This window comes from Oryctolagus cuniculus, chromosome 4, assembly GCF_964237555.1.
Source record: "Oryctolagus cuniculus chromosome 4, mOryCun1.1, whole genome shotgun sequence".
NCBI lineage: Eukaryota > Metazoa > Chordata > Mammalia > Lagomorpha > Leporidae > Oryctolagus > Oryctolagus cuniculus.
This window is the reverse complement of record NC_091435.1, coordinates 145,007,465-145,031,639: the sequence shown is the minus strand read 5'-3', so window position 1 is coordinate 145,031,639 and position 24,175 is coordinate 145,007,465. Positions and strand designations below refer to the sequence as shown.

The 24,175-nt window shown below is 38.3% G+C and overlaps 1 protein-coding gene and 1 non-coding gene across 6 annotated transcripts in view; one reads left to right on the top strand and one right to left on the bottom strand.

The window, feature by feature from the left end:
- STAG1 (STAG1 cohesin complex component) overlaps positions 1-24,175 on the bottom strand; it is a 381,944-nt gene that overhangs the window by 224,283 nt on the left and 133,486 nt on the right. For all 5 annotated transcript variants that reach the window (XM_070072781.1, XM_002716398.5, XM_070072783.1 and 2 more), the window contains one exon: positions 14,208-14,372. In XM_070072781.1, the coding sequence (XP_069928882.1) occupies positions 14,208-14,372 (165 nt within the window). The remainder of the gene's footprint in view (positions 1-14,207; positions 14,373-24,175) is intronic.
- LOC127483077 (small nucleolar RNA SNORA44) lies at positions 10,534-10,664 on the top strand. Its single transcript, XR_007909043.1, has one exon. It is a non-coding gene; the product is annotated as a small nucleolar RNA SNORA44 (small nucleolar RNA).

Below are 24,175 nucleotides of genomic sequence, written 5' to 3'. Positions count from 1 at the left end.
GAGAAGCCAGGACTCAAACCCGTGCCAATATGGGAATGCCTGCACTGCAGGTGACAGTTTTACCCACTACGTCACAGCGCCTGACCCAGTCATTCGTATTTCTGTGTTAACTAAGCACAGTTTTTGGTCAGTATGATCTTACACTTTTACACAATTGTACTACTGTTTGCTCAGAAATTATTTTTTAACTTATGTGATGTACCATGTTTTCATCTCACCTTAGGAATGGAATCAGTTTACAATGTCATTTCAATGCTACTTTTCAGAAAAATAAATGTAAAATGCCAAAACTAGCATATTTCATACTTTTATTTGATACTTAGTTTTTTTTCCTTTATTCTATTTACAGCATCAAAAGCTATTATGAATAAATGTACCTTTCAATTTAACCTGGTAACTCAATCATATTTAAAGCTGAGTACTGTGACAGTGATGTCCAAATGAAAACTGCAAAGAAAAGGAGTATTAAAGACTGACACTCTTAATGTGAAATTTTTATAATATATCTCCCTAGTTTGCAAGTTCTCTTCATATTTACGGTATTTTTCTTGTAGAAGCCCTCATAAGAAGAATTTTGGCAAAATGATAGTCAGAACTTGCATTCTTGATGTCTCAAGGCCAATTCCAATCAGAACAATGAACTGCAATGACAAGGAAGTAAACCCTGTGGTTCTCTAGGGATCTCTAAAGAAGAAAACAACAAAAAAATCAAAAAAATGTTTCCTGCTGCCCATCAACCACTAACCAACTTCAGTCACAGCAATCTAGTGAAATTCTGTCATCCATTGAGTTATAACCACACATTCGTCAACATAATCTGAACTCCAACCTGAAAAAGCAGACTATGTCACTTCCAAACTTCTCTCTCCTTGAGAAATCTCTGAAGTTTTTTATAGTTATTTTTACATTTTTATAGTTATTACCCTATTATAATTTAGCTTTTATGACAAATTTTATCAACTCAAATGACCTTGTGGTTTTGGCGCCTGAGTGGACCCAGATTAATAAAGAATAGGTTGTAGGAGTTAACTTCCGCCCCTCCAAAAAAAAAAAAAAAAAAAAAAAAGAGACAGACTTAGGAATATGAGTAAAGGCTTAGGGATTAAAAACAGGGTTTACAAAGGAAATAGGAGGACCAGTAATCTGCAGCATAAAGTAACTTCAGAAAATTAAGCAAGCTATCACCCTTAGCCAATTGTGATGGAGTGTCAACTCAAGTGCATGCTTTGTGAGACTAAGTGGCTTTGAGCATTGGGGCACTTATGACGACTATAAGAACAGCAGTGTAAAGACCATCTTAAACATACTTGAGCATTTACAGAGATAAAACGAAAACCTCAAGTCCATTAGCTCTCAGGTTAAATTTCGGTTAGAACATCCATAGTAGTCCAAGAAGAATTGATGAGGTTGAACTATTGAAAATCAAGTAAAAATTTAATTGTGCAATGATAATTGAATCTAACCTTATTAACTTTCTCATCTGAATCTTGACTGGCAAGGAATGGAATTCTGAAACCAGAAACATGGCTGGTCCCAGATGAAACTAACAATGTTGGCCGGCACCATGGCTCAACAGGCTAATCCTCCGCCTGGGGCGCTGGCACACCGGGATCCAGTTCCGGTCGGGGCGCTGGATTCTGTCCCGGTTGCCCCTCTTCCAGGCCAGCTCTTTGCTGTGGCCTGGGAGTGCAGTGGAGGATGGCCCAAGTGCTTGGGAGAGCAGGAGAAGCACCTGGCTCCGGGCTTCAGATCAGCGCGGTGCGCCAGCCGCGGTGACCATTGGAGGGTGAACCAACGGCAAAGGAAGACCTTTCTCTCTGTCTCTCTGTCCACTCTGCCTGTCCAAAAAACAAACAAACAAACAAACAAAAAAAAACTAACAATGTTGAATAGCTCTCTTTCCCTATACTCACAAATTTGGGTCTTCCATAACAGCGGAAGCAGCTACCATGCCAGTATCTGAGAAGATTAGCCTTCCTGTTGGTGGAAATCCCCTGATAATTTTACATAAGCAAGGCCAGTGCTGTGAGATAGTAGGGGGAGAGCTGCCACCTGCAGTGCTGGCATCCCATGTGGATGCTGGTTCAATTCCTGGCTGCTCCACTTTTGATCCAGCTTCCAGCTAATGTGCCTAGGATGGCAGTAGAAGATGGCTCAAATGCTTACTCTCCTGCACCCACTTGGGAGATGTTAAAGAAGATCCTGGCTCCTGCTGTCCCAGCCCTGCCCTTTGGGGTGATTTGGGGAATGAACCAGTGAATGGAAGATCTCTGTCTCTCCTCTCCTCTCTCTGCAGCTCTGTCTTTGAAATAAATAAATCTTTTAATTTTTTTACATGGACAGTTTCTGTCCTATGCCAGTTCATAAATACAAAGTCCCATGAAGAAAAGACAGACCAGATTCCTTGAAGCAGTAGCCTGTACAACTATTCCAAGTACACACAAAATACTTCCTCTAATCCTTTCCCTTAGGAGTCTAGTCAATAAATAGAATACTTTACACCATCAAAAACAAGTATCAAAAAATATTAATTCATGGGTATTCAAAATACTATTTTGGTCCACAAAGTAGGGGTTTAAAGTTTTCAGGATATAAATGGAGTCCATGTAGGATCTCTGTCCTTAATGTGTTGCACTATGTGAATTAATGCTATAACTAGTACTTGAACAGTACTTTACACTTTGTGTTTCTGTGTGGGTGCAAACTGATGAAATCTTTACTTAATATATACTAAATTGATCTTCTGTATATAAAGATAACTGAAAATAAATCTTGATGTGAATGGAATGGGAGCGGGAGCGCGAGATGGGAGGGTTTGTGGATGAGGGGGAAGTTAAGGGGGAGAAAAAGCCACTGTAATCCAAAAGCTGTACTTTGGAAATTTATATTTATTAAATAAAACTTTAAAAAAATCTCAATGAAGTGGTGATGTTTTACTAGTGATAACATGCATTTTACTACATAAAGTTGGTAGAGCAGATACAAAAAGTGCCTGTAAATAGTTCCCAATATACAAAAACACTTAATCCTGGTTTTGAGGTGTTTTCTTTTGGGGGCGGGTACAGAGTGAAGAGGGATACAAATCTGTAAGTGCTGAATCATTTATGTATTAAACTTGATTTTAAGAGGTTCATAGTATTTTAAGAAGAGCTAAGATTGCCTCACATTGTACAGATACTTTTTAAATAACCTTTTCTTCAGACAACCCTCAGCAGGAACTGCTAATGGAAATAGGAACAAAAAAATGTCCTTTCCTAGTTGCTAATGGTTAATGTCTTTGTTTCATGATTCCAAATGTTTGTGTTTCCATAAGCCAAAAAAAAAAATATAAAAAATTATTTGAAAGATGAGCAAAGAGTTGCCAACAGCTTCATAGTAAAAAAGAAGAAAAGGGAAAAGACAAGGTAAGAGCTATTCATTACCTGCCTTTTTCTTTTTCTTAAAGATTTATTTATTTACCTATTTGAGAGGTAGAGTTACAGAGAGAAGGAGAGAGAGAAAGGTCTTCAATTGCTGATTCACTTTCCATATGGCTGCAACGGCCAAGCCAAAGCCTGAAAATTCTTCCAGGTCTCCCACGTGGTTGCAGGAGCCCAAGTACGTTAGCCATTATCTGCTGCTTTCCCAAGTGTATGAGCTGGGAGCTAGATCAGAATTGGAGCAATCAGGACCTGGAACTGGTGCCCATATGAGATGTTCGCACTGCAGAAGGCAGCTTAATCCACTGTGCCACAGTAAAAGTCCTAACAATCTTTTTAAACTTCTTAAATCGGCAATATCTTCACTGTTTCTTTAAAAGCAATTTCTTTTTCTGTTTGCTCTTAAAGCTCTTCACCAAAAAAATCTCCTTTGTCTTGAAATGTCAAAGGCCTATCAAATGGTATAAAATTATTTCACATATATTCTATTTGCTGTAGTAGTTTGGGAACACACTGAATTGAGTTTTTGAAAAAGTTCTCCTTTATACGTGATTAAAACTAGTGTTTTAGTGTAAGAACTATAAAGGCTTATTCAATCCAGATTTATTAACAAAAATATTTAAGAATTCTCAGTTATACTATACTGAGATACAACTTTATTCTTGTGATATTTCAATTTTTACTGATAACATAAGTAGGGTACTATGATCAGAAGCATCAAATCAAGCTAGTAGAAAGCATATTTCACATTTTTAAATATCTACAAACAATCTATACATGTAACACAGAAAGGTCATTTTTCCTAAATATTACAAAATAAGCTATAATATAATCCCTTATGTACAATACATTTTCTTTCTTTCATAGATGTACAATTAGCCTAATGACAAATACAACAATAGTCATTTCTTTACTTATTTGTCCTAGATCATCTGGTTAAACGTGATATACATGGAGATCATGATGTCTCTGGAAAATGATTTAGGAAGAGAATATAATTTATGATACCTAAGTAATTTAAAGCAATAAGTTTAACATCATAAAACAGTAAATATGGCTGTTACACAAGCTCAAATTTTCTCAAAACAATAACCACAATGAAGCAGATAAATCAGGATGAAGACGACAAACCGTAATTTTCAAACTAAATAAAACTAATCAGAATAACTTCGATTCATGAAGGAGAAGAAATACTATTCCTGACCTAAATTGATTTAAGTTTTCAAAAGGTATTCCATGACTTTGAGAAGATTTGTGGCATAGCAAGTAGAACAGCCGCCCATGGCACTGGCATCCCATAGGGGTGCAGGTTTGAATCCTGGCTGCACTACTTCCAATACAGATCCCTGCTAATGGCCTGGGAAAAGTGGCAGAAGATGGCCCAAGTGTTCAGACCCCTGTCATCCACATAGGAGACAAGGATGAAGCTCCTGGCTTCAGCCTGGCCCAGCTCCGGCTGTTATAGCCATTAGGGGAGTGACCCAGTGGATAGAAGATCTTTTCCTCTCTGTCTCTCCGTTTCTCTAACTCTGCCTTTTAAATCAAATAAATAAATCTTAAAAAAAAATGAAGGAAAGAACGGAGGGAGGGAGGGAAGGAGGGGGGGAGGGAAGAAATATCTCTTTAAGAAAAAATTGGGACATGCAAAAAGAGATAGCCCTGGGTCCAAACACCAAATTAGTGGATGAAAAGAGAGAGAAAGGCAATTTGGGGGTGGTGGTGGAGGAAGTAACTGCCTTGGGCCAAGAATCAAGTTTCAGTCTAAATTGATACCTTCTCTACTATAGCCTTAGGCTTGGCTACATATTCAACTCCTCTAATCCTTGTCTCTGTCTTCCTGTACTTTCCTAATTTCATCTTGATGGTAAGCACCAGGACTGCAATGGCCACCAGGATCACCACAATAACAACACTGAGCCTAATTATCAAATGTTTCAGGGAGGATTGAGATGGGGGTGGATTTGTTAACACAAATGCAAATTAAGACTGCTACAGGCCTGGAGGAATGATTCATGTCTAGCCCTCCTCTCAAAATAGGAAAGCCAGCAATGTCTACCTCATCAAGGGTCTTCTCAGAAGTATTTAGCTACTGTTTGATATACATGAGCTTACACCACATAACCACCATGTAATAGGGATGGCAACAGAGCCACTGGTAACTCAGCTTGTTTGTCAGTTTAAAAGCATGGAGATCCTGCCAGTAATGACATCTGGTGCCCTGGTGAGCCTTCAAATGGCACTTTCTACCTCAAGGCAATAGGTACTCCAAAAGGTATGCTCACTAGGATTCAACACACTGTGGTCACTCATACATTTCTTTTCAGCAGGAAATAAAGGATCTAGAATTGAATTAATTCATCTCAAAAGCCTAGTGTCGGGCTTAACAGTACTCCCCCAACTCCTTCTACACCAAGACTCTAGCACATTAAATTGTTAATGGTACATGAGCAGTGCAATGTGGCTGTCCTTGACCATGAGGTATTAGGCCCAGATTCTTCATCATGGTCAGCCCAGAAGAAAGAGAACTGGACAAAAGGATAATCAAAGGGCATAGGATAAGAACCCAGAGTCTGATGCCAGGAATTTTTTCACCTTAGCAGAGTATTCCTTTTATAAAAGAAAAATAAATTTTGAAAAACATCAGGGGCCAGCACTGTGGTATAGTGGCTTAAGCCTCCGCCCACAGCGCCAGCATCCTACATGGGCACCGGTTTTAGTCCTGAGTGCTCCATTTCTGATCCAGCTCTCTGCTATGGCCTGGGAAAGCAGTGGAGGAAAGCCCACATGCTTGGGCCCATGCACCTGTGTGGGAGACCTGGAAGAAGTTCCTGGCTCCTGGCTCCGGATCACCTCAGCTCCAGCTGTTGCGACCATTTGGGGAATGAACAAGTGGATGCAAGACCTTTCTCTCTTTCCCTCTCCCTTTGAAACTCTGTCTCTCAAATAAATTTTAAAAATCTTAAAAAAAAAAGTTGCAAAGGTGCAAGGTTGAATATCAAATATTTTTTTAAAAAAAGACATCTAAATGTATGCCCTTAAATTTATGATTATGTACATTTTAATATTATTCAACTGTAATAATGTTAATTATCTGACAATCCAACTTCTCCCCCATGAAAAAGATGATTTATGATCTTCATGTATAAGAAACTTCTACCTTGTTTAAATAACTGATTTTCCAGCTTCCTACTGCTATCCACAAACTTAATCTAAATACTCAAAATATTTTATTAAGTCCTACACCCAATATTTTATACTGTAGCACACACGTTTATCTTATATTACTGCCATGCACTGATTAATTCAAGTACTTAATTTCCTTAGTTCTGTAAGGTTGTACTACTCACGTTCATTATAGTATTTTAATCCTTCAATATCTTCTACCCCTCCCTGTCCTCAGTTTCATTTCAGTCAATAGCATATTTACTAGCCTAGCAGTTCAGACATCAGTTAGATGCCCACATCACACACCAGAACAACCTGGGTTTGACTTCCAGCTCTACCTCCTGATTGCAGCTTCCTCCTAATGAAGACCTCCACCAGCAGCAATAGTGACATGTAACTGGGTTCCTAGCACCTATATTGGAGAACTACATTGAGTTCCCAGCCCTTAGAACTTCAAAAATAAATAAGTAAGAATACATTTGTTCTCTCCTCTAATATCTCAATAGCATTTCTTTTATAATTATAGTTCTTAGACATAGTTCATTTTTAGCTTTTCAGTCAATGAACATTCAAAAATATCATACATCTTTTATTCAGTCTAACAATGAAAGACTGTGAAATATATATAATTCCTGTAACACATAGTGTACATAGCGTAACTATCATTTCAAACACAAGTGATCAGGTGAGATTTAAATAAGCCCAGAGCTGCTTTTCATTTTCCTTGGTGCAGTCAGAAAGTAAAACTCATTGCCAATTAAATGTTGAGAAAGAATCTTTCTGCATTTCTTATGTAGAGATTTGGCATCTAACCATTTCTGTAGGTTGGAGATTTGAAGAAATCAATGTCAGTATAAAAGTTCATAATATTCTTTGACAAGACACTACAATTAGCTTCCTTTCTAAGGGAGAGAGAATGACTATTACAAATCATCCGCTAAAGCACCTATTTCTTTTCCAATCAGATTTAAATGTATAAAATTGGCTTTACCTTCAGGGTCAGTTGGCAAAAGCAAACAAAAGAATACAATGTCTCACAAGGCATACTTCACTTACATCTTGAGATCAATTTTTAACGTAAATTAAAATTTTTAATTTTCCTTTTCTTTTTGTTTTCAGATCAATTTATTACTCATACAAACTGTTATTATCAGTACACTAAGAACACAGGAAGTTTCCTAAGCATTTAATTAGTATGGGTGATTTCTTTTTCCTTCGATGATTGGAGAATTCATAAAGTTAAGGGTCAAGCAAGTTAAGTTCATATTGTATATCTTGTGCCTGACAGAATCAGTTCTCAATATTGTTTTGTTGAATGATTAAAGAACAGTTCAATCATTTCAACAGATAACTGAAATGCAAAATCCAAATACTGTTGGATCATATAAATCTATTTAAGTGCATACTAACCCAAAATAACTAAAACAAAAAATATTAGCTAAATAAATACTTTACTGTTCCAAAACTCACCAGTACTTAGTGCTATAAATTTAAAAGTTAAAACATTCAAACCAAATTATTCTCATATTCGTCCTTCACCAACTATACTCATGCCAATTTTCTTTCAGTGAACATCACTAAGTCAATTAGGGATTGCCTCAGATTCTTTCTTTCTTATCTTTCAGAATATTAGCCTTAATATTTGCAAAATCTTGTCCATATTCTCCATCCTCGCAGATACGCTATAAATCTGAATGTGCATTACTTCCTAATTGGATCCTTTTTTCTTTTTAAAATATTCACTTTATTTAATTGTAAGGCAGAGTTAGAGAGAGAGAGAGAATCGATCCTCCATCTGTTAGTTCATTCCCCAGATGGACACATGGCCAAGGATGGGCCAGAATGAAGTCAAGAGCTATTTTTTGGTTTCCCCACATAGGTGTAGGGGTCCAAGCACTTGGGCCATCTTCTGTTGCCTTCCCATGCACATTAGCAGGGAGCTGGACTGGAAGTAGAGCAGCAGGAACTTGAACCAGAGCAGATATGGGATGCTGGTATTACAGGGGGCGGCTCCAACCATTTTTGCCACAATGACAGTCCCCTCAATAGGAAACATCTAAATGGTCCCTGCAATTCCATTGTCACTCACCTTAGAAATCCTCTAAATTGCTCTTTCTAAAAATGCAAATATAATCTAGTCATTTACTTTCTAAAAATGCCTCGAGTCATAAAAAGTCATTATATTCAATATTCAGAATCTAGTTTCTCTTAGCTCTGTTCTTACTAGGGATCTGTTGTTCTCTCTAGTCAGCATAGATTTCATCTTTGCATTTCTCATTTTCGTTTTAATATATCCCCTGCAACTACTTACCTAACTCATACTCATCTCCCAGGACTCAGGGTGAAGTGTTATCTATTCTGACAGCCTTCCATGTGACCCTTTCCTTGAGGTAAACCTGTCAAGTTTCAATGTTTTCAATCCACTTTGTTTCTCTCTTATTGCTCTGTAACACTTGTTTTCCAATATACAATGTTCCATGAGGGCATAACTATTTTTTTTCCTGAAGCTAGGTAAGCATAGCCTCTGATTATGGGAGATACATAATAAGTATCTACTAAGCTAGTGAATGTAATTTGATTAATGATAATACTTGGTTCTGGGAATACATATAAATTTCACTGTTAAAAATTACATGATATAAGCTATAAGATTAGAAGAGAAAACGTTCACCAAGCCAAGGAAGTGCCCTCTTGTTGCTAATTCATGAAAAGGTTTTGTAGTACAACAGCCTAGTGGTTAAGCCTGTGTCCCTCTAGAGTGCCTGGGTTTGAATACTGTATCAGGCTCCTGACTCCAGCTTCCTGTCAGTGCAGACCCTGGTAATAAGAGGTGATGATTCAAGTAATTGGAATCATGCCACACAAGTCGGACAACTAGATTGTATTCCCAGCTCCTGACTTTGGCATTGGTCAATGAGGGCATGTGGAAAGTGAACCAGTGGAGGAGGGCTCTCTCAAATTTAAAAAGAAAACACTTGTTTAAGGTTTTACTTATTATGACTATAAACTATACAACATCAAATTATTTTTCTAAACAGTATACATCATTTCAAGTAGGTACAATTTTTTTTCACCTGTAATTAGATTATTTGGCACATCACAATAAATTTGTTTTTCAATATTAAAGCATCCTTGCTGGCACTGGGGTTGTGCTATTGTACTGGCATCCCATATGGGTACCAGTTCAAGCCCCAGCTGCTCCACTTTGGATCCAAATCACTGCTGGTGTGCCTGGGAGAGCAGCAGAGAATGGCCCAAGTCCTGGGGCCTCTGAACCCATATGGGAGACCCAGATGAAGCTCCTAGCTCCTGACTTCAGCCTGGCCAAGCCCTGACCATTACAGCCTTTGGAGAGTGAACCAGCATATGGAACACATCCCTCTCCCTCACCCTCTCTCTGTGACTCTGCCTTTCAAATAAATGATAAATCTTCAAAATAAATAAATAAAGCATCATTGCACTCCAAAGATGAAAATCACCATTTATTTTTAAAGATGGGGGATGAGGGGGAGGGAGAGAGGGAGGGAGAATATGAATGAATGAATATGAATCTTCAATCTGTTGGTTCACCCCCCCAAAGCCAGAAGTGGGCCATGCTGAAGCCAAGAGTCAAGAATTTTATGTGGGTTTTCTACATTCTGCCATTTCTTTTTCTATTTCCATTTCTCATTTTATTATTTCTTTCTTCCTAACAAGCTATGGTGATTTTCTTTTACTAGTTTTTACTGCTTTCAATAACATCAAATACACTTAAGACTATTAATCCACCCAAGCTGTGCTTTAGCTAGCACCAACATTTTTACTACTATTACTTTAACATTCACACTTCAACTCTGCATTTCCACTTTAACACAAGTTATATAAAAGCACATTTTCATACTTACAAGTATAAAGCAATTTGGAAGGAGAATTTACTTTATTATACATTTCAACATTAAATTGCATTGTACAGCATGTTTCCAAGGGCTGTGGCTGGCTGTGGCCATGGGATCTCCAACTGCATGCGAGAGCAACCTGGAGAGACTTTGACAGCTCAGGTCAGCACTGTACCTGCAGCTGCCACTCGCCTTTCCGATAATTTCAGGACCTGCCTGGGGGTGGGGGTTCGTCCTAGAAGCCCTCACTCAGCTTTTTGTTAAAAAAATTAAAAAAAAAAAATTGCATTGTAATCCAAGAGCAAGACATTCCTTAAAGAACACCTTCAAGATTATCTTTTTCCAAAATTTCTTCAATACTCTACAGTTATATTACACTCTTCAATTACCTTGCTCACTACTGGGAAAAGATTTTGGATCTAAGGAAATTTATCTGGAAATTCCTGTCATATTTAACATATGGGTGTGGTTCGAGACCTGGCTGCTCCACTTCCAATCCAGCTCTCTGCTATGGCCTGGGAAAGCAGTGGAAGATGGCCCAAGTCCTTGGGCCCCTGCACCCGTGTGGGAGATCGGAAGAAGCTCCTGGCTTCTGGCTTCAGATCAGCTCAACTGTGGCCATTTCGGTCATTTGGGGAGTGAACCAGCAAATGGAAGACCTCTCGCTCTCTGTCTCTACCTCTCTCTCTAACTCTGTCTTTCAAATGAAAAAATAAATCTTTAAAAAAAAAAATACTTATTTGATTCATCCCTTCCCATCTAACGTTTTCTGATTACCTCTGCCCATCCTGAGCACCCCATCACAGAACGAGATCACATAATCAGGCTTAGCATTTCCCTCCCTAAGACAACACTGGAAATCTTCACCAACCCAGTCAGCTGACACTTAAATTCAGGTGCTGGTTGTAAGGACCATGTCTTCTCCTTTCCTTCAGCTCTTGATTTTCTGTAAGTGAAGGTTTAATATAAATTATCATTTAAACTAGGATCCTGCTGGATACCAAAGGATTCTCAATTAGTAACTGCATGGACAAGTATACTACTGTAAGTATAAACTGAGAGTCTCAACGACAACTTGAGAGATGCGTGATTACTTGGAACATAAACCTACACAGTAGTTATTGGCAACCATAGCCCCTTTTACACATAGGGAGGCTGTTAGGCCCTGGCTTCATTTACTAAGTCTAACTCCATTCCCTTAAACCTCACAAAGCACTTTTCATCCTTTTAACAAATAAAAGCCAAATCCTTAGCTATAAGTATCTACTTCTTTCTTAAAATCACTTCTATTTATCACTTTTATAGTTTTCTTTTAAATAACGCACTGAAATACTTAGTTTCTAAACTCACAGATATCACTCTACATTTTTCTTTAAATATTTTATCATCATTTTACATTTGAAGGGAGAAAAAAAATGGTGAAATTACTCTTATATCATCAATGGAACATCCTTGCCAGTTTTTTCATGCATCTCCTTTGCTCAGCAAACATACACATTTCAGATGGATACATATGAATATTTAAAATATTACTTTTAACAGAATAAAACTGCAAGTAGTCAAAAAGATAAAAATGTTAAGTATTATAAGGTAACTTCAAGAAAACAAGGCCCACAATAGACTTTTGAGTTAAAAAAAATTACAGAAGAAGATATATTAGTCTGAATATAGCTAGTATAGAAAAAAAAATTACAACAAAGAAAAACTGTTTAGGGTAGTCTTCAACAGAAGCATAGTTACAGAAAATTAAAAAGTTAGCTTAAGACGAATGAGAGGCTGGCGCAGCGGCTCACTAGGCTAATCCTCCGCCTGTGGGGCCGGCACCCCGGGTTCTAGTCCCGGTTGCTCCTCTTCCAGTCCAGCTCTCTGCTGTGGCCCAGGAAGGCAGTGGAGGATGGCCCAAGTCCTTGGGTCCTGCACCCACATGGGAGACCAGGAAGAGGCACCTAGCTCCTGGCTTTGGATCGGTGCAGTGCGCTGGCCGCAGCGCGCCGGTCATAGAGGCCATTTGGGGGGTGAACCAACGGAAGGAAGACCTTTCTGTCTGTCTGTCTCTCTCTCACTGTCTAACTCTGTCAAAAAAAAAAATTAAAAATTAAAAATTAAAAAAAAAAAAGACCAATAAGAGACAGCTTCAGAATTCTGACATTCTGACAACTAACAATTACCTTTCAGAAAATGTGGGTCCAAATATTTTAACCAGAAGAGTAACAGTATAAAATAATCTGCCTCTGGAAGAGCAATGTGGATGAAAAATAAAAAAAAAATGATACTTAAGAGAAAATGTGTAGCAGTCAGTATTGTTTCAAATATAGATATGATTTTTCATATTTCATAAAAACAGAAGTCAGTATTGAATTTTAATACAATATGCATTAAAATTTTCTATACATATAAAAACATCTGGCAAAATAATATATAACATAAAAAGAATGTAAAATACTGACATTAAATTATTGAAATTATACATAAAAACGTGCTCTCCTCATTTTACTGCTTGCTTTTGTTTCTACCTGGAGGATGAAAGCAATAGAGATCTAAAAGATTAACATATCTATGGCTTGTTAATAATTCTACAGAAGTATAATGAAGAAACTGACATGCTTAATGACTAATTCTGATTTAATTTTAAAATTACACATATGTAATTCAAAAACTGTCATCTACTGTTCTGAGTAACTGGGAATTCAGTATTTGTTTTACCATTAAACATCAGCCCATTACTCCACATTCCTCCCTCTCCACAAAATTCCAAGACCCCTAAACATATCAATCTGGTAACAAATAAAAGGCACTAAATACTAGCCTCGGGATTCAAAAGGAAAAAAATGTAGAACAGAAAAACATACTAATGAAAAGAAAAGCTGCCTGTTCTACTTGTATAGGTAATTGTGTTTCATAAATTACCTAATTTTTTAAACTGAAAAATGAATAAAGATATAACAAAATCATGGTAATAAAAGAAATGCAAATTCAATTAATTAATTCCCTAATTTTCATCTCTATTTTCAAATAATTCTTAAATACAAAATACCTAATTGCTGGCATCAGGACAAGAAATTGTGAACATTCTAGTACCCTTTGGTAAAAAGTAAACAATCAGTAATTTTTGAAGAGAATATTATGTTCATCCATCACAGTTAAAAAATACCCTTTAACCAAAAAATCTGACCACTAATACGTACAAAAATATATTTAAACATGAATAATGAATATCTTATAATAGTGAAAAATATAAAGACATACTAATGAAATAGTAAAATAACTATGGCTCATTCTTACAATGAATTAGTAAAAAGCCAATAAACTCGTGCTTTTGCAAAATTCTTAATAACATTTAGTAAGTAAAGAGGAAAAATATAAACGAAAGAAGGTTATAAGAGATCAGAAAGACACATGAAATAACCAGAAAATAGTGACTTCAGTTTACTATTTAAAAATACTTTTTCATATCCTTTTTTCTTTCAAATACTCTGCAATACAAGTATTATTTTACTAAATCATATTCAAAGAAATATTCAAAGGCAATAAAAGTTCTGATGGGCAGTACAATTCAATCGAAAACATACTGTACTATTGAATAAAATGCCTTTCCTGATGTTCTTTACAAACCAAAACAAACATCTTTTTAAGAACTTCATTACATGATTGTAAAGAATATATAAACCATCATATACACACTTACAGATTCCATGTAGGTTACTGACTGTGTAACTTTATACATAAAATACAAACACTTGAAATTTACCTGCATTGCACTTTTCCCCAGTTTGACCACCTCAAACAAAGTGACAGGTTCCCCTTCACCATTCTGTTGAGGATGCCCATTAGCTCTTCCTCGGCCCGTTCCTCTAACTCCGGCTTCAATTCTGCTCTTCTCTCCTGGAGATTTTCGAGGTTTCTTATTTGTAGACTGAATAAAAAAGACAAAGTAAAATTACATTAAATGAAAGCTTACATTACTTCAAACTAATGATTTCAAATTATGCTTGATGCCATGAAAGATACTTAGTTCTACAACAGGAAAGATATAATCCCTGCCCAAAAGAAGCTTTACAATTTGTTTTCAGTGATAAGAATAAAGTGTAAGCAATAAACGAAAGTACAAAATAAAGCACAAAAACTTATTTACTACTTTACATAACAATAATGTCAATGCTGAATGTTTAAACGATGCCTTCCTGACATTTGCTTCCTCATACCTTCATGATGCTCTCTCTGTACTTTCTCAGAAACCCTGCTCAATAAAGCATTCCTGGGAAAAATATACTTGAGTATTCAACTTTACTGAAGCACTTAAGTATTTCTTCATCATGCCACAAATACATATTGAACATATGTGGAAGCATTCTAGGGTTCTGGGAATACATTAATAAAACAAACATTCCTACCCTGATGAAATTCTTAAATTAAGGTATCCATTTCCTGTCTCCCCCCGCTCCCTTTTTTAAAGTTAAAACTGGCCACCCACCTGATCTGTCTCACCTTGAGAGCCAAGGAAATTTGGTAAAATTATTTGTAATCACCATATTTATTCCCATATATGTAATTCATTCATTCATTAACTCAATGTATGACTACTGCTTCACCAAACTCTCCAATGACATCAATGCTGCTAAATGTAATACATATTTCTTGAAGCCATCTCTTTCCAGGCCACCTGATTTTTTTTTTTCCTTTGAGCAAGCCTTACTTCCAGGTATACCTTACTTGCTAGTGTTACCTAAGAGGCTATCCTAAGAATCTTTTATTCTCAAACCTTCTTCTCTATATTGAGTAATTCAATTCACTCTCATTCTCTGTACTGTTCCAGTTACCAGTTTATTGTCCCACATCTCCAATTTTACCTTTATCTGTCCTGCTTTGTGCTGGATTCTATAAACATTTTTCTTTAGAAACCTGCTGCAGTATAAGGCTTCGTGAATAGAGGGCACTACAGGAACACCACAAAGCATAGCATGAAGGAGCTTCTCTTCCTGGTTTAGGTACCTACTCCCTATATTTGCAATTGTGGTATTCCCATCCTTCTCACTCCTCTTAGGATTTAAGGGCCTACACTTTTATGTGGTAATTAATACATAATGAGTTAACTGCTTAACTATGAAACAAACATGATTTTTAGAACAGTTTTAGACTTACAGAAATCTGTGAAAATTACCTCATGAGTAGTTACTTCTACTATTACATTTTTACATTATTGAGGTCAGCATAATGAAAAAGGGGGTTAAGCCACTACCTGCAACACCAGCAACCCATATGAACTCCAATTTGTTTCCCAGCTGCTCCACTTCCTATCCAGCTCCCTGCAGGGGAAGCAGCAGGTGGTGGCCCAAGTGCTTTGGCCTCTGTCACCCAAATAGGAAACCTGGATTGAGTTCCAGGCTCTTGGCTTTGGCCTGGTCCAGCCCAGGCTGTTGCAGCCATTTGGGAGGTGAAAGAGCAAATCGAAGATCTCTGCCTCTCCCTCTACCTGCCTCTAACTCTACCTTGCAAATGAATAAGTAAATAAGTTTTTACAAGAGTATAGCATATTTTTTTCAATTAATGAATCAATATTCATACAGAAACAGAAGTTCATAGTTGATTCGGATTCCCTCCCTCTCCCCCTCTATACCTCCTGCAGCCTATCTCCCAAGCTCCTCTTGGCTAGAACACTTTCTCAGATTCTCCTGCTGTTTGATGACCTTAGCAGTACTGATGAATCCTGTCCAGGCATTTTCCAAAATATCCTTCACTGGGATTCATCTGATGATTTTGTTATTCCTAGATTAGGATTACAGGCTTGGGAGAGGGAAAGGTGAAGTTCCATTTTTATTACCTCATACCAAGGGAGCATATAAATAACATGACTTATCTTTGATGTTGAGATTTCTCCACTGTAAAGTTACTTTCCCTCCCCCTTTTCCAAACTGCAGCCTTTGCAGAAAATGTCACTACAGACTGGCAACATGTATGGGTTCAGAAGTTACAGTCTACTTCCTTGAGAGGAGCAGAATTTATAGAAATTATTTGGCAATCTTCCACAGGAGAGATGTGTCTACTCTCATCCACTTATTTGTTTAATCACATATCAATATGTATTAACACTTATTTTATACTTTGAATTATGTTTCAATAGCCTTTTATTCTATTGTTCAAATTATTTGAGTTTTCACCATTGGGAGCTCTTGGAGTTACCTAATGTGTCACTTTGACATAACCCTTCCATTTTATTCGGGGTTTTTTTTTTTTAGTATTTGGCAAAACCCATTGTTACAATAAGATGCACCAGGCTCCTCTATATAATTCCTGAATTACACACATATATAAAATCAATATTACAATGAGACTTGATTCCTTCTATTGGAGAATGATATTTGAACAAACATATGGACAATAGATGTCTTTGCTTCTACATCAGGAAATGAACAGAAAAAGGAAATACACACCTAATATGTAACACATAAAAAAATTCACTCAGTTCTGTAAAGTTCTACTGGCTCTGATAAATGCACACCTTGGTATTATGATACCATATGATACCAATTATGATACTATAAGAATTTCGTTACCTTCAAATCCCTTGTGCTCCATCGTTCCATTTCCCTCCCTCTCTTTCTCTCTGTGCCTCTCAAATAAACAAAAATAATCCTCTGTGTTTTCTTATTCAAAACTCCTCCTGCCCAGCACCAATTGTCTTATTTTTAATCACCAGATTTTTTCTTTTCCATATATATGTATATACATAATTGGAATCATAATATAGACTTTAAGTTTTTAATATTTTATTTTTGACAGGTAGAGAGAAAAAAAGAGTGAGAGAGACAGAGATCTTCCATCTGCTGGCCAATATTCTAAATACCTGAAACATCTCGGGCTGGGATGAGGCCTAAGTCATGAGCCTGGAACTCAAATCGAGCACTCCCACATGGGTGGTGGAAGTCCAGTTACCCATGCCATTGTTGGGCCTTTCAAAGACTGCAAGGCATTGCCTTTTTTTTTTTTTGGACAGGCAGAGTGGACAGTGAGAGAGAGAGAAGACAGAGAGAAAGGTCTTCCTTTGCCGTTGGTTCACCCTCCAATGGCCGCCGCGGCCGGTGCACCCCACTGATCCGATGGCAGGAGCCAGGTACTTCTCCTGGTCTCCCATGGGGTGCAGGGCCCAAGCACTTGGGCCATCCTCCACTGCACTCCCTGGCCACAGCAGAGAGCTGGCCTGGAAGAGGGGCAACAGGGATTAGAACCTGGCGCCCCAACCGGGACTAGAACACGGTGTGCCGGCGCCTCAAGGCAGAGGATTAGCTTAGTGAGCCGCAGCGCCGGCACAAGGCATTGCTTTTAATTACTAACTAATAATCCACTGTATAGATACAACATACATTGTTATCCAATTACCTAATAGTAGAAACGTTGGTCAAAACTCTTTAACAATTGTCAGTAAAGCTGCTATAAACATTCTCAAACAGGATTCTGTGCAAATATAAATTTAAAATTTGTTGCTTACGGGCCGGTGCCGCGGCTCAATAGGCTAATCCTCCGCCTGCGGCACCGGCACACTGGGGTTCTAGTCAGGTCGGGGTGCCGGATTCTGTCCCAGTTGCTCCTCTTCCACTCCAGCTCTCTGCTGTGGCCCGGAAGTGCAGTGGAGGATGGCCCAAGTGCTTGGGCCCTGCACCCGCATGGGAGACCAGGAGAAGCACCTGGCTACTGGCTTCAGATCAGCGCAGCGCGCCGGCTGCGGTGACCATTGGAGGGTGAACCAACGGAAAAGGAAGACCTTTCTCTCTGTCTCTCTCTCTCACTATCCACTCTGCCTGTCAAAAAAAAAATTTCTTGCTTATATAAGGGTACTTAATAAACTGTGGCAAAGTGTGTATTAAGAGAACCTATGCATTATTTGTAAAAACGAAAAAAAAATTGCACCAAAATAAACTTTTCTTTTTATTCCGTGTTCCACAAACTTTTGAAAGTACCCTTATACATCTAGGAATATAGTTGCTGGAATGTTTCGTAAACCTATATTCAATTTGGTATCAAAATACCCAACTGTCCTCTAAGGTGGCTGTACCATAATACAATTTCACCTGCCATGAATTGAGAGTTCTGGCTGCTTCATATTCTTACCAGGAAACTAGTATTGTTACGTTTTTTTAATTTCAGCCACTGCAATAGTTATATAGTATTATCTCATTGTTGCCTTAATCCACAATTCCAAAATGACAAAGGACCGCTAAATAATTAATCATTCTTCACAATTTTCTGCATCTGAATTATTGGTGGCAATTCTAATGACAAGATCCTGTACTATCCAATGCTACAGACCTATTGTAACACACTGTGCAGTTGAAATGTGGCAAATCAAAAATAACATGTAGGCCGGCGCCGCGGCTCAATAGGCTAATCCTCCACCTAGCGGCGCCGGCACACCGGGTTTTAGTTCTGGTCGGGGAGCCGTATTCTGTCCCAGTTGCCCCTCTTCCAGGCCAGCTCTCTGCTGTGGCCAGGAAGGCAGTGGAGGATGGCCCAAGTGCTTGGGCCCTGCACCCCATGGGAGACCAGGAGAAGCACCTGGCTCCTGCCTTCGGATCAGCGCAGTGCGCCAGCCGCAGCATGGCAGCGCGCCAGCCGTGGCGGCCATTGGAAGGTGAACCAACGGCAAAGGAAGACCTTTCTCTCTGTCTCTCTCTCACTATCCACTCTGCCTGTCAAAAAAAAAGAAAAAAAAAAAAAAAACAAGTAAAATTTTCACTAAGTTTTAAAAATGTAGTAGTAAAAGCATGTAAAATATTTAGATGATCATTGCATACTGATTATATGACAAAATTATATTTTGTACAATTATCAAAATATTTATTATCAGATAAGTATTATTAAAATCCATTCCATTTCTTTGCACTTATAGAAAATTCTATGTTGAATACTGAACGCTCATACTTCCATTTGACAGTACCATTCTATTCGAATGTTTTCTTCACAGTAATACTTTCATATCAGACCTATTCTCATCACTTCTTTGTTTAATATCTCATTTTCAATGATTCTCTTTACAATCATCCAGTTAAAGTCCAAAGTCTTAGGCAAGGAAAGAAAGGCTATCAATTACTACCTATTCAGTAATAAGCACAGAGGCTTACAATACTACATGCTACAATATCCTTATACCTATCAACGTTAAATTACGTGAAAGCATCATTCATTTGATGTACACATCCTGCTTGGAGTACTCCAAGTTATGGCTTGTTCTAATGAGTCTGTTCTTTCTCTCTTTACAGTAACAAGCATCTTTCCAGTTGCACTTGCATGATGATGAAAGCTAAAGAATGTTATTTTTCTTTATTGAATAGGTAGGACAACTTGGTTCAAACTTCAAAATGTGATGAAAACTATGCAGTAAAAAAAATTCACCTTCCCACCTCTGTACTGAAGCCACAAACTTTGTTTCCTAAGAGGCAATCACTGGGGCAGGGCTGTGGCACATTGGGTTAAGCTGCCAAATAAGGTACCAGGATCCCATACGGGTGCTGGTTTGTGTCCTGGCTGCTCTACTTATGATCCAGTTCCCTGCTAATGAGCCTGGGAAAGCAGCAGAAGAGGACTCAAGTGCTTGGGTCCCTGCCATCCTAGAGGGAGACCTGAAAGAAGCTCTTGGCTTCAGCCTGGCATAGTCCTGCCCATTGTGCCCATCTGCAGATAGAAGACCTTTCTGTTTCTCCCTCTTCTCTGTAACTCTGGCTTTCAAAATAGTGAATAAATCTTTTAAGATACAACCATTATCATACATGACGTTCCAAAGGCATTTAAACATATGAAAATAAATGTATATGTATTTCCATATATCTTCTGTTATTTATGCATTCTATTTTCACTAGCAATAGATTGTGTACTCAATCCACAGCACTTTTGATTCTTACCTAGAAACTATCGATTTTCCTGAAAACTGCTGTATTCTATTACATAAATGTATGTTAACTATTTAGCCATTAACATGTTGATGGATACTTACTTTGCCTTTTTTTTTTACATTATAAATAAACCTGTACAAGTGCAGGAATATAAATGCTATAACACATACACCATTGTTCATATGTAGTAAGAATGAAACCCCATGAATAAAGAATTAACAGAGGCGAGTGAGTGGTGTAGCAAACGCCCTGCTTGGGATGCCTGCATACCATACTGGAGTGTCTAGTTTTAGTTCCAGCTCCTCTGCTTGTGATCTAGCTTTCTGCTAGTATACATCTTAGGAGGTAACAGATAACGGTTCAAGTACTTGGGTCACTGCCATCTATGTGGGAGATTCAAACGGGGTTCCAGAGTATTGACTCATGCCTGGCCTGGCATAATCCTGGCTGTTGTGGGCATTTGGGAAGTGAACTAGCAAACATGAGATTCCCTTCTGAGTTAAGTCAGCATCCCATATCCAACTGCCAATTCGAATCCTGGCTGCTCAGCTTCAGATCCAGTGTCCTGCTCAGAAGCCTAGGAAAGCAGAAGATGGTCAAAATAGTTGGGACTCTGTCACCCACATGGAAGAACCAGATGAAGTTCCAGGCTCATGGTTTTCACCTGACTCAGCCCTGGCTGTTGTGGCCATTGGAAGAGTGAACCACTTGAAAGAAGATCTCTTTTCTCTCTCTCTGTCACTCTTTCAAACAAATAAGTAAACTTTTAAAAATAAATAAATGTAGAAAACATAAGAACATAAAAATCTATTTGCTCTCTATAATATCGGCAATTAGCAACAATGCTAATGTTCAGAGAGATTTTTCCTAATATAAAGAGTAACAAGAGGGAAAAATCATTAACACAAGTGGGAACACACAATCGTTGGATTATACCATTCATATCACAGTTTATTGGGAGAGGGGGTTAGGGAGATTTAAAAATTATGAATTGACAGTTATATCAAAAGGTAATAATACATATATAAACCTTTAATGACTTACAGCTTGTTAGGTTCCTGTGATTTCCCCCCCACCCAGCTTAGATGTAGTCTCATTCCTGCACAAGAATTTTTTTTTATTTGACAGGTAGAGTTAGAGAGAGAGAGAGAGAGAGAGAGAGAGAGAGAGAGGGAGGGAGGGAGGGAGGGAGGGGTAAAGGTCTTCTTTCCGTTGGTTCACTCCCCAAATGGCTGCCACAGCTAGTGCTGCGCCTATCCGAAGCCAGCAGCCAGGTGCCTCTTCCTGGTCTCCCATGCGGGTGCAGGGACCCAAGTACTTGGGCTATCCTCCATTGTTCTCAAATTTAAAAACAGATAATGTTCCATATTCAACTTGTTTACTTAATCCAGGTCTGGTTTGTACTATCTCTATAATATAATCCATACATTAATTTGCCATGCTTTAGTAATCTAGCCAGCAGCCAATGAATTTTGTCCCATCATTATATCGGTTTATCCTAAAATGAAAATTTTATCCTTAAATAACAGCTCATTAGGTAGGACCTCCAGAATAGGATGCCAGACTACCTAAATGGTAATCCTAACTTGGATCTAGCTCAGCACTAGATGAGACTGAAACACAGATGTTTCTGTGCTGGATCATACTACAGTTTTTCTGGTGGAATTTGAACCCTTTACTCCAACACACCCAACTACTACCTGCCTGGGAAGTCTTTTTTTTCAGTGAACAGCTAGTGGATATCTGTTTCAATTTTCTAAGTAGTTTGAGGACTTGTCTCATGGAGCCTCATACAGCCTAACTTTTCATAATTCATGTTTAAGAGTAAAGTGGTGATTATGTGGTATTACTACCAAATACGTATTACCATAATGCAGATCTAAAAATGAAGACAAACACAAACTGACAGTCAACCAATCACCCATGTTCTTCAAAAGTCTCAAGGTGATAGAAAAAGAAAGATGAGTGAAGAATTCTTGCAAATTAAAAGAAATTTTAAAACTGTAAAAAATAAACACAGTGGTTCATAACTGAATTGGATCTTGGACTGGAAAAATAGATAAAAAGATACTACTGGAAAATCTGCCAATTTGTAAGCTTTGTAAACTATGGTATTGTGGTATAGAGGGTAAAGCCACCACCTGCAGTGCCAGCATCCCATATGGATGTTAATTCGAGTCCTGGCTGCCACACTTCCAATCCTGCTCTCTGCTATGGCATCAGAACAAGACGGCCTAAGTGCTTGGGTTCCGTCCTCTACGTGCTTCAGATCAGCCCAGCTCTGGCCACTGCAGCCATCTGGGGAGTGAGTCAGTGAATGGAAGACTGCTCTCTTTCTCTCTCTGCCTCTCTGTAACTGTGGTTTGCAAATAAATAAATAAAATATTATGGTATTGGGCCAGCACCATGGCACAGTAGGTTAATCCTCCGCCTGTAGTACTGGCATCCCATATGGGTGCCGGTTCTAGTCCCGGCTACTCCTCTTCCAGTCCAGCTCTCTGCTATGGCGTGGGAAAGCAACAGAACACGGCCCAAGTCTTTGGGCCCCTGCACCCAAGTGGGAGACCCAGCAAAAGCTCCTGGCTCCTGGTTTCAGATCGGTACAGCTCCGGCCATTGTGGCCATCTGGGGAGTGAACCAGCAGATGGAAGACCTCTCTTTCTGTCTCTACCTCTCTGTAACTTTCAAATAAATCTTAAATAGAAGAAGAAGAAGAAGATGGCCCAAGTGCTTGGGCCCCTGCACCTGCATGGAAGACTGGGAAGAAGCACCTAGCTCTTGGCTTCAGATCAGTGTAGCTCCGGCATTTGAGACCATTTGGGGGGTGAACCAACAGAAAGAAGACCTTTCTGTCTGTCTCTCTCTCACTAACTCTACCTCTCAAATAAATAAATAAATCTTTAAAAATTACTATGATATTACAGGAATATGAAATTTCCTAGTTTGATCATTATAAAATGCTTGCATAAGAGAAAACCCTTTTTTTGAAATACTGAAATATCTAAGAGCAATGGATTATGTTGCCTTCAGCTTATGTTCAAATACCTCAGAAAACTTTTTAATTTGGGAAACAGGACAAACAGAGAAAGCCCACAATTGAGATTGTTGGTTTAATCTACAAATGACCACAACAGCGAGGACTGGACTGAGTAGAAGCCAGGAGCAAGGACTCAACTCAGGTCTTCCCACACGGGTGGAAGGATCCCATCATCCCTGGCTCCTGGGTCTACATCATCAAGAAGCTGCTGTAAGGAGCCTGGCCCAGGTATGAAAACCAAGGAACTCCAATGTGAGACATGGGCATCTTAACCACTGTCTTAACCACTAGACTAAATATCTGCTCTTGGGTAAACATTAATCCTTACCACCTCACAACATATACAAAATCAACTCAAAAGGATTGAAAACTAAAAATGATAGTAGAAAATATATGAGAAATCTCTAAGTAACACTGAGTTTTGCAACGACTTCTTTAACATAATACAAAAAGTGCCATCTACAAAAGAAAATAATCAGCAAACTGGATTTTATTTAAAAAAACAAACACATTCACTCTTCAACATAGGAAAGCAAAAGCTATAGCAACATATTTTTTTAAAAATCATTTCTCCTGCTACTGAATTAAGCGGAGCTTTTCATCACATATTGCCTGAGCACACATGCACAGAACTATCTCTAGACTCTCCATTCTATCCTACAGACTTGTTACTGTGCCAGTGCCAATGTGTTTCATTACTGTAGCTTTACTATAAGACTTGATATTTAGTGATAAAAGCCCTCCGGCTCTGTAATTCTTCAACATTGTTTTGTCTCACACAGATTGTGCATTTCTGTG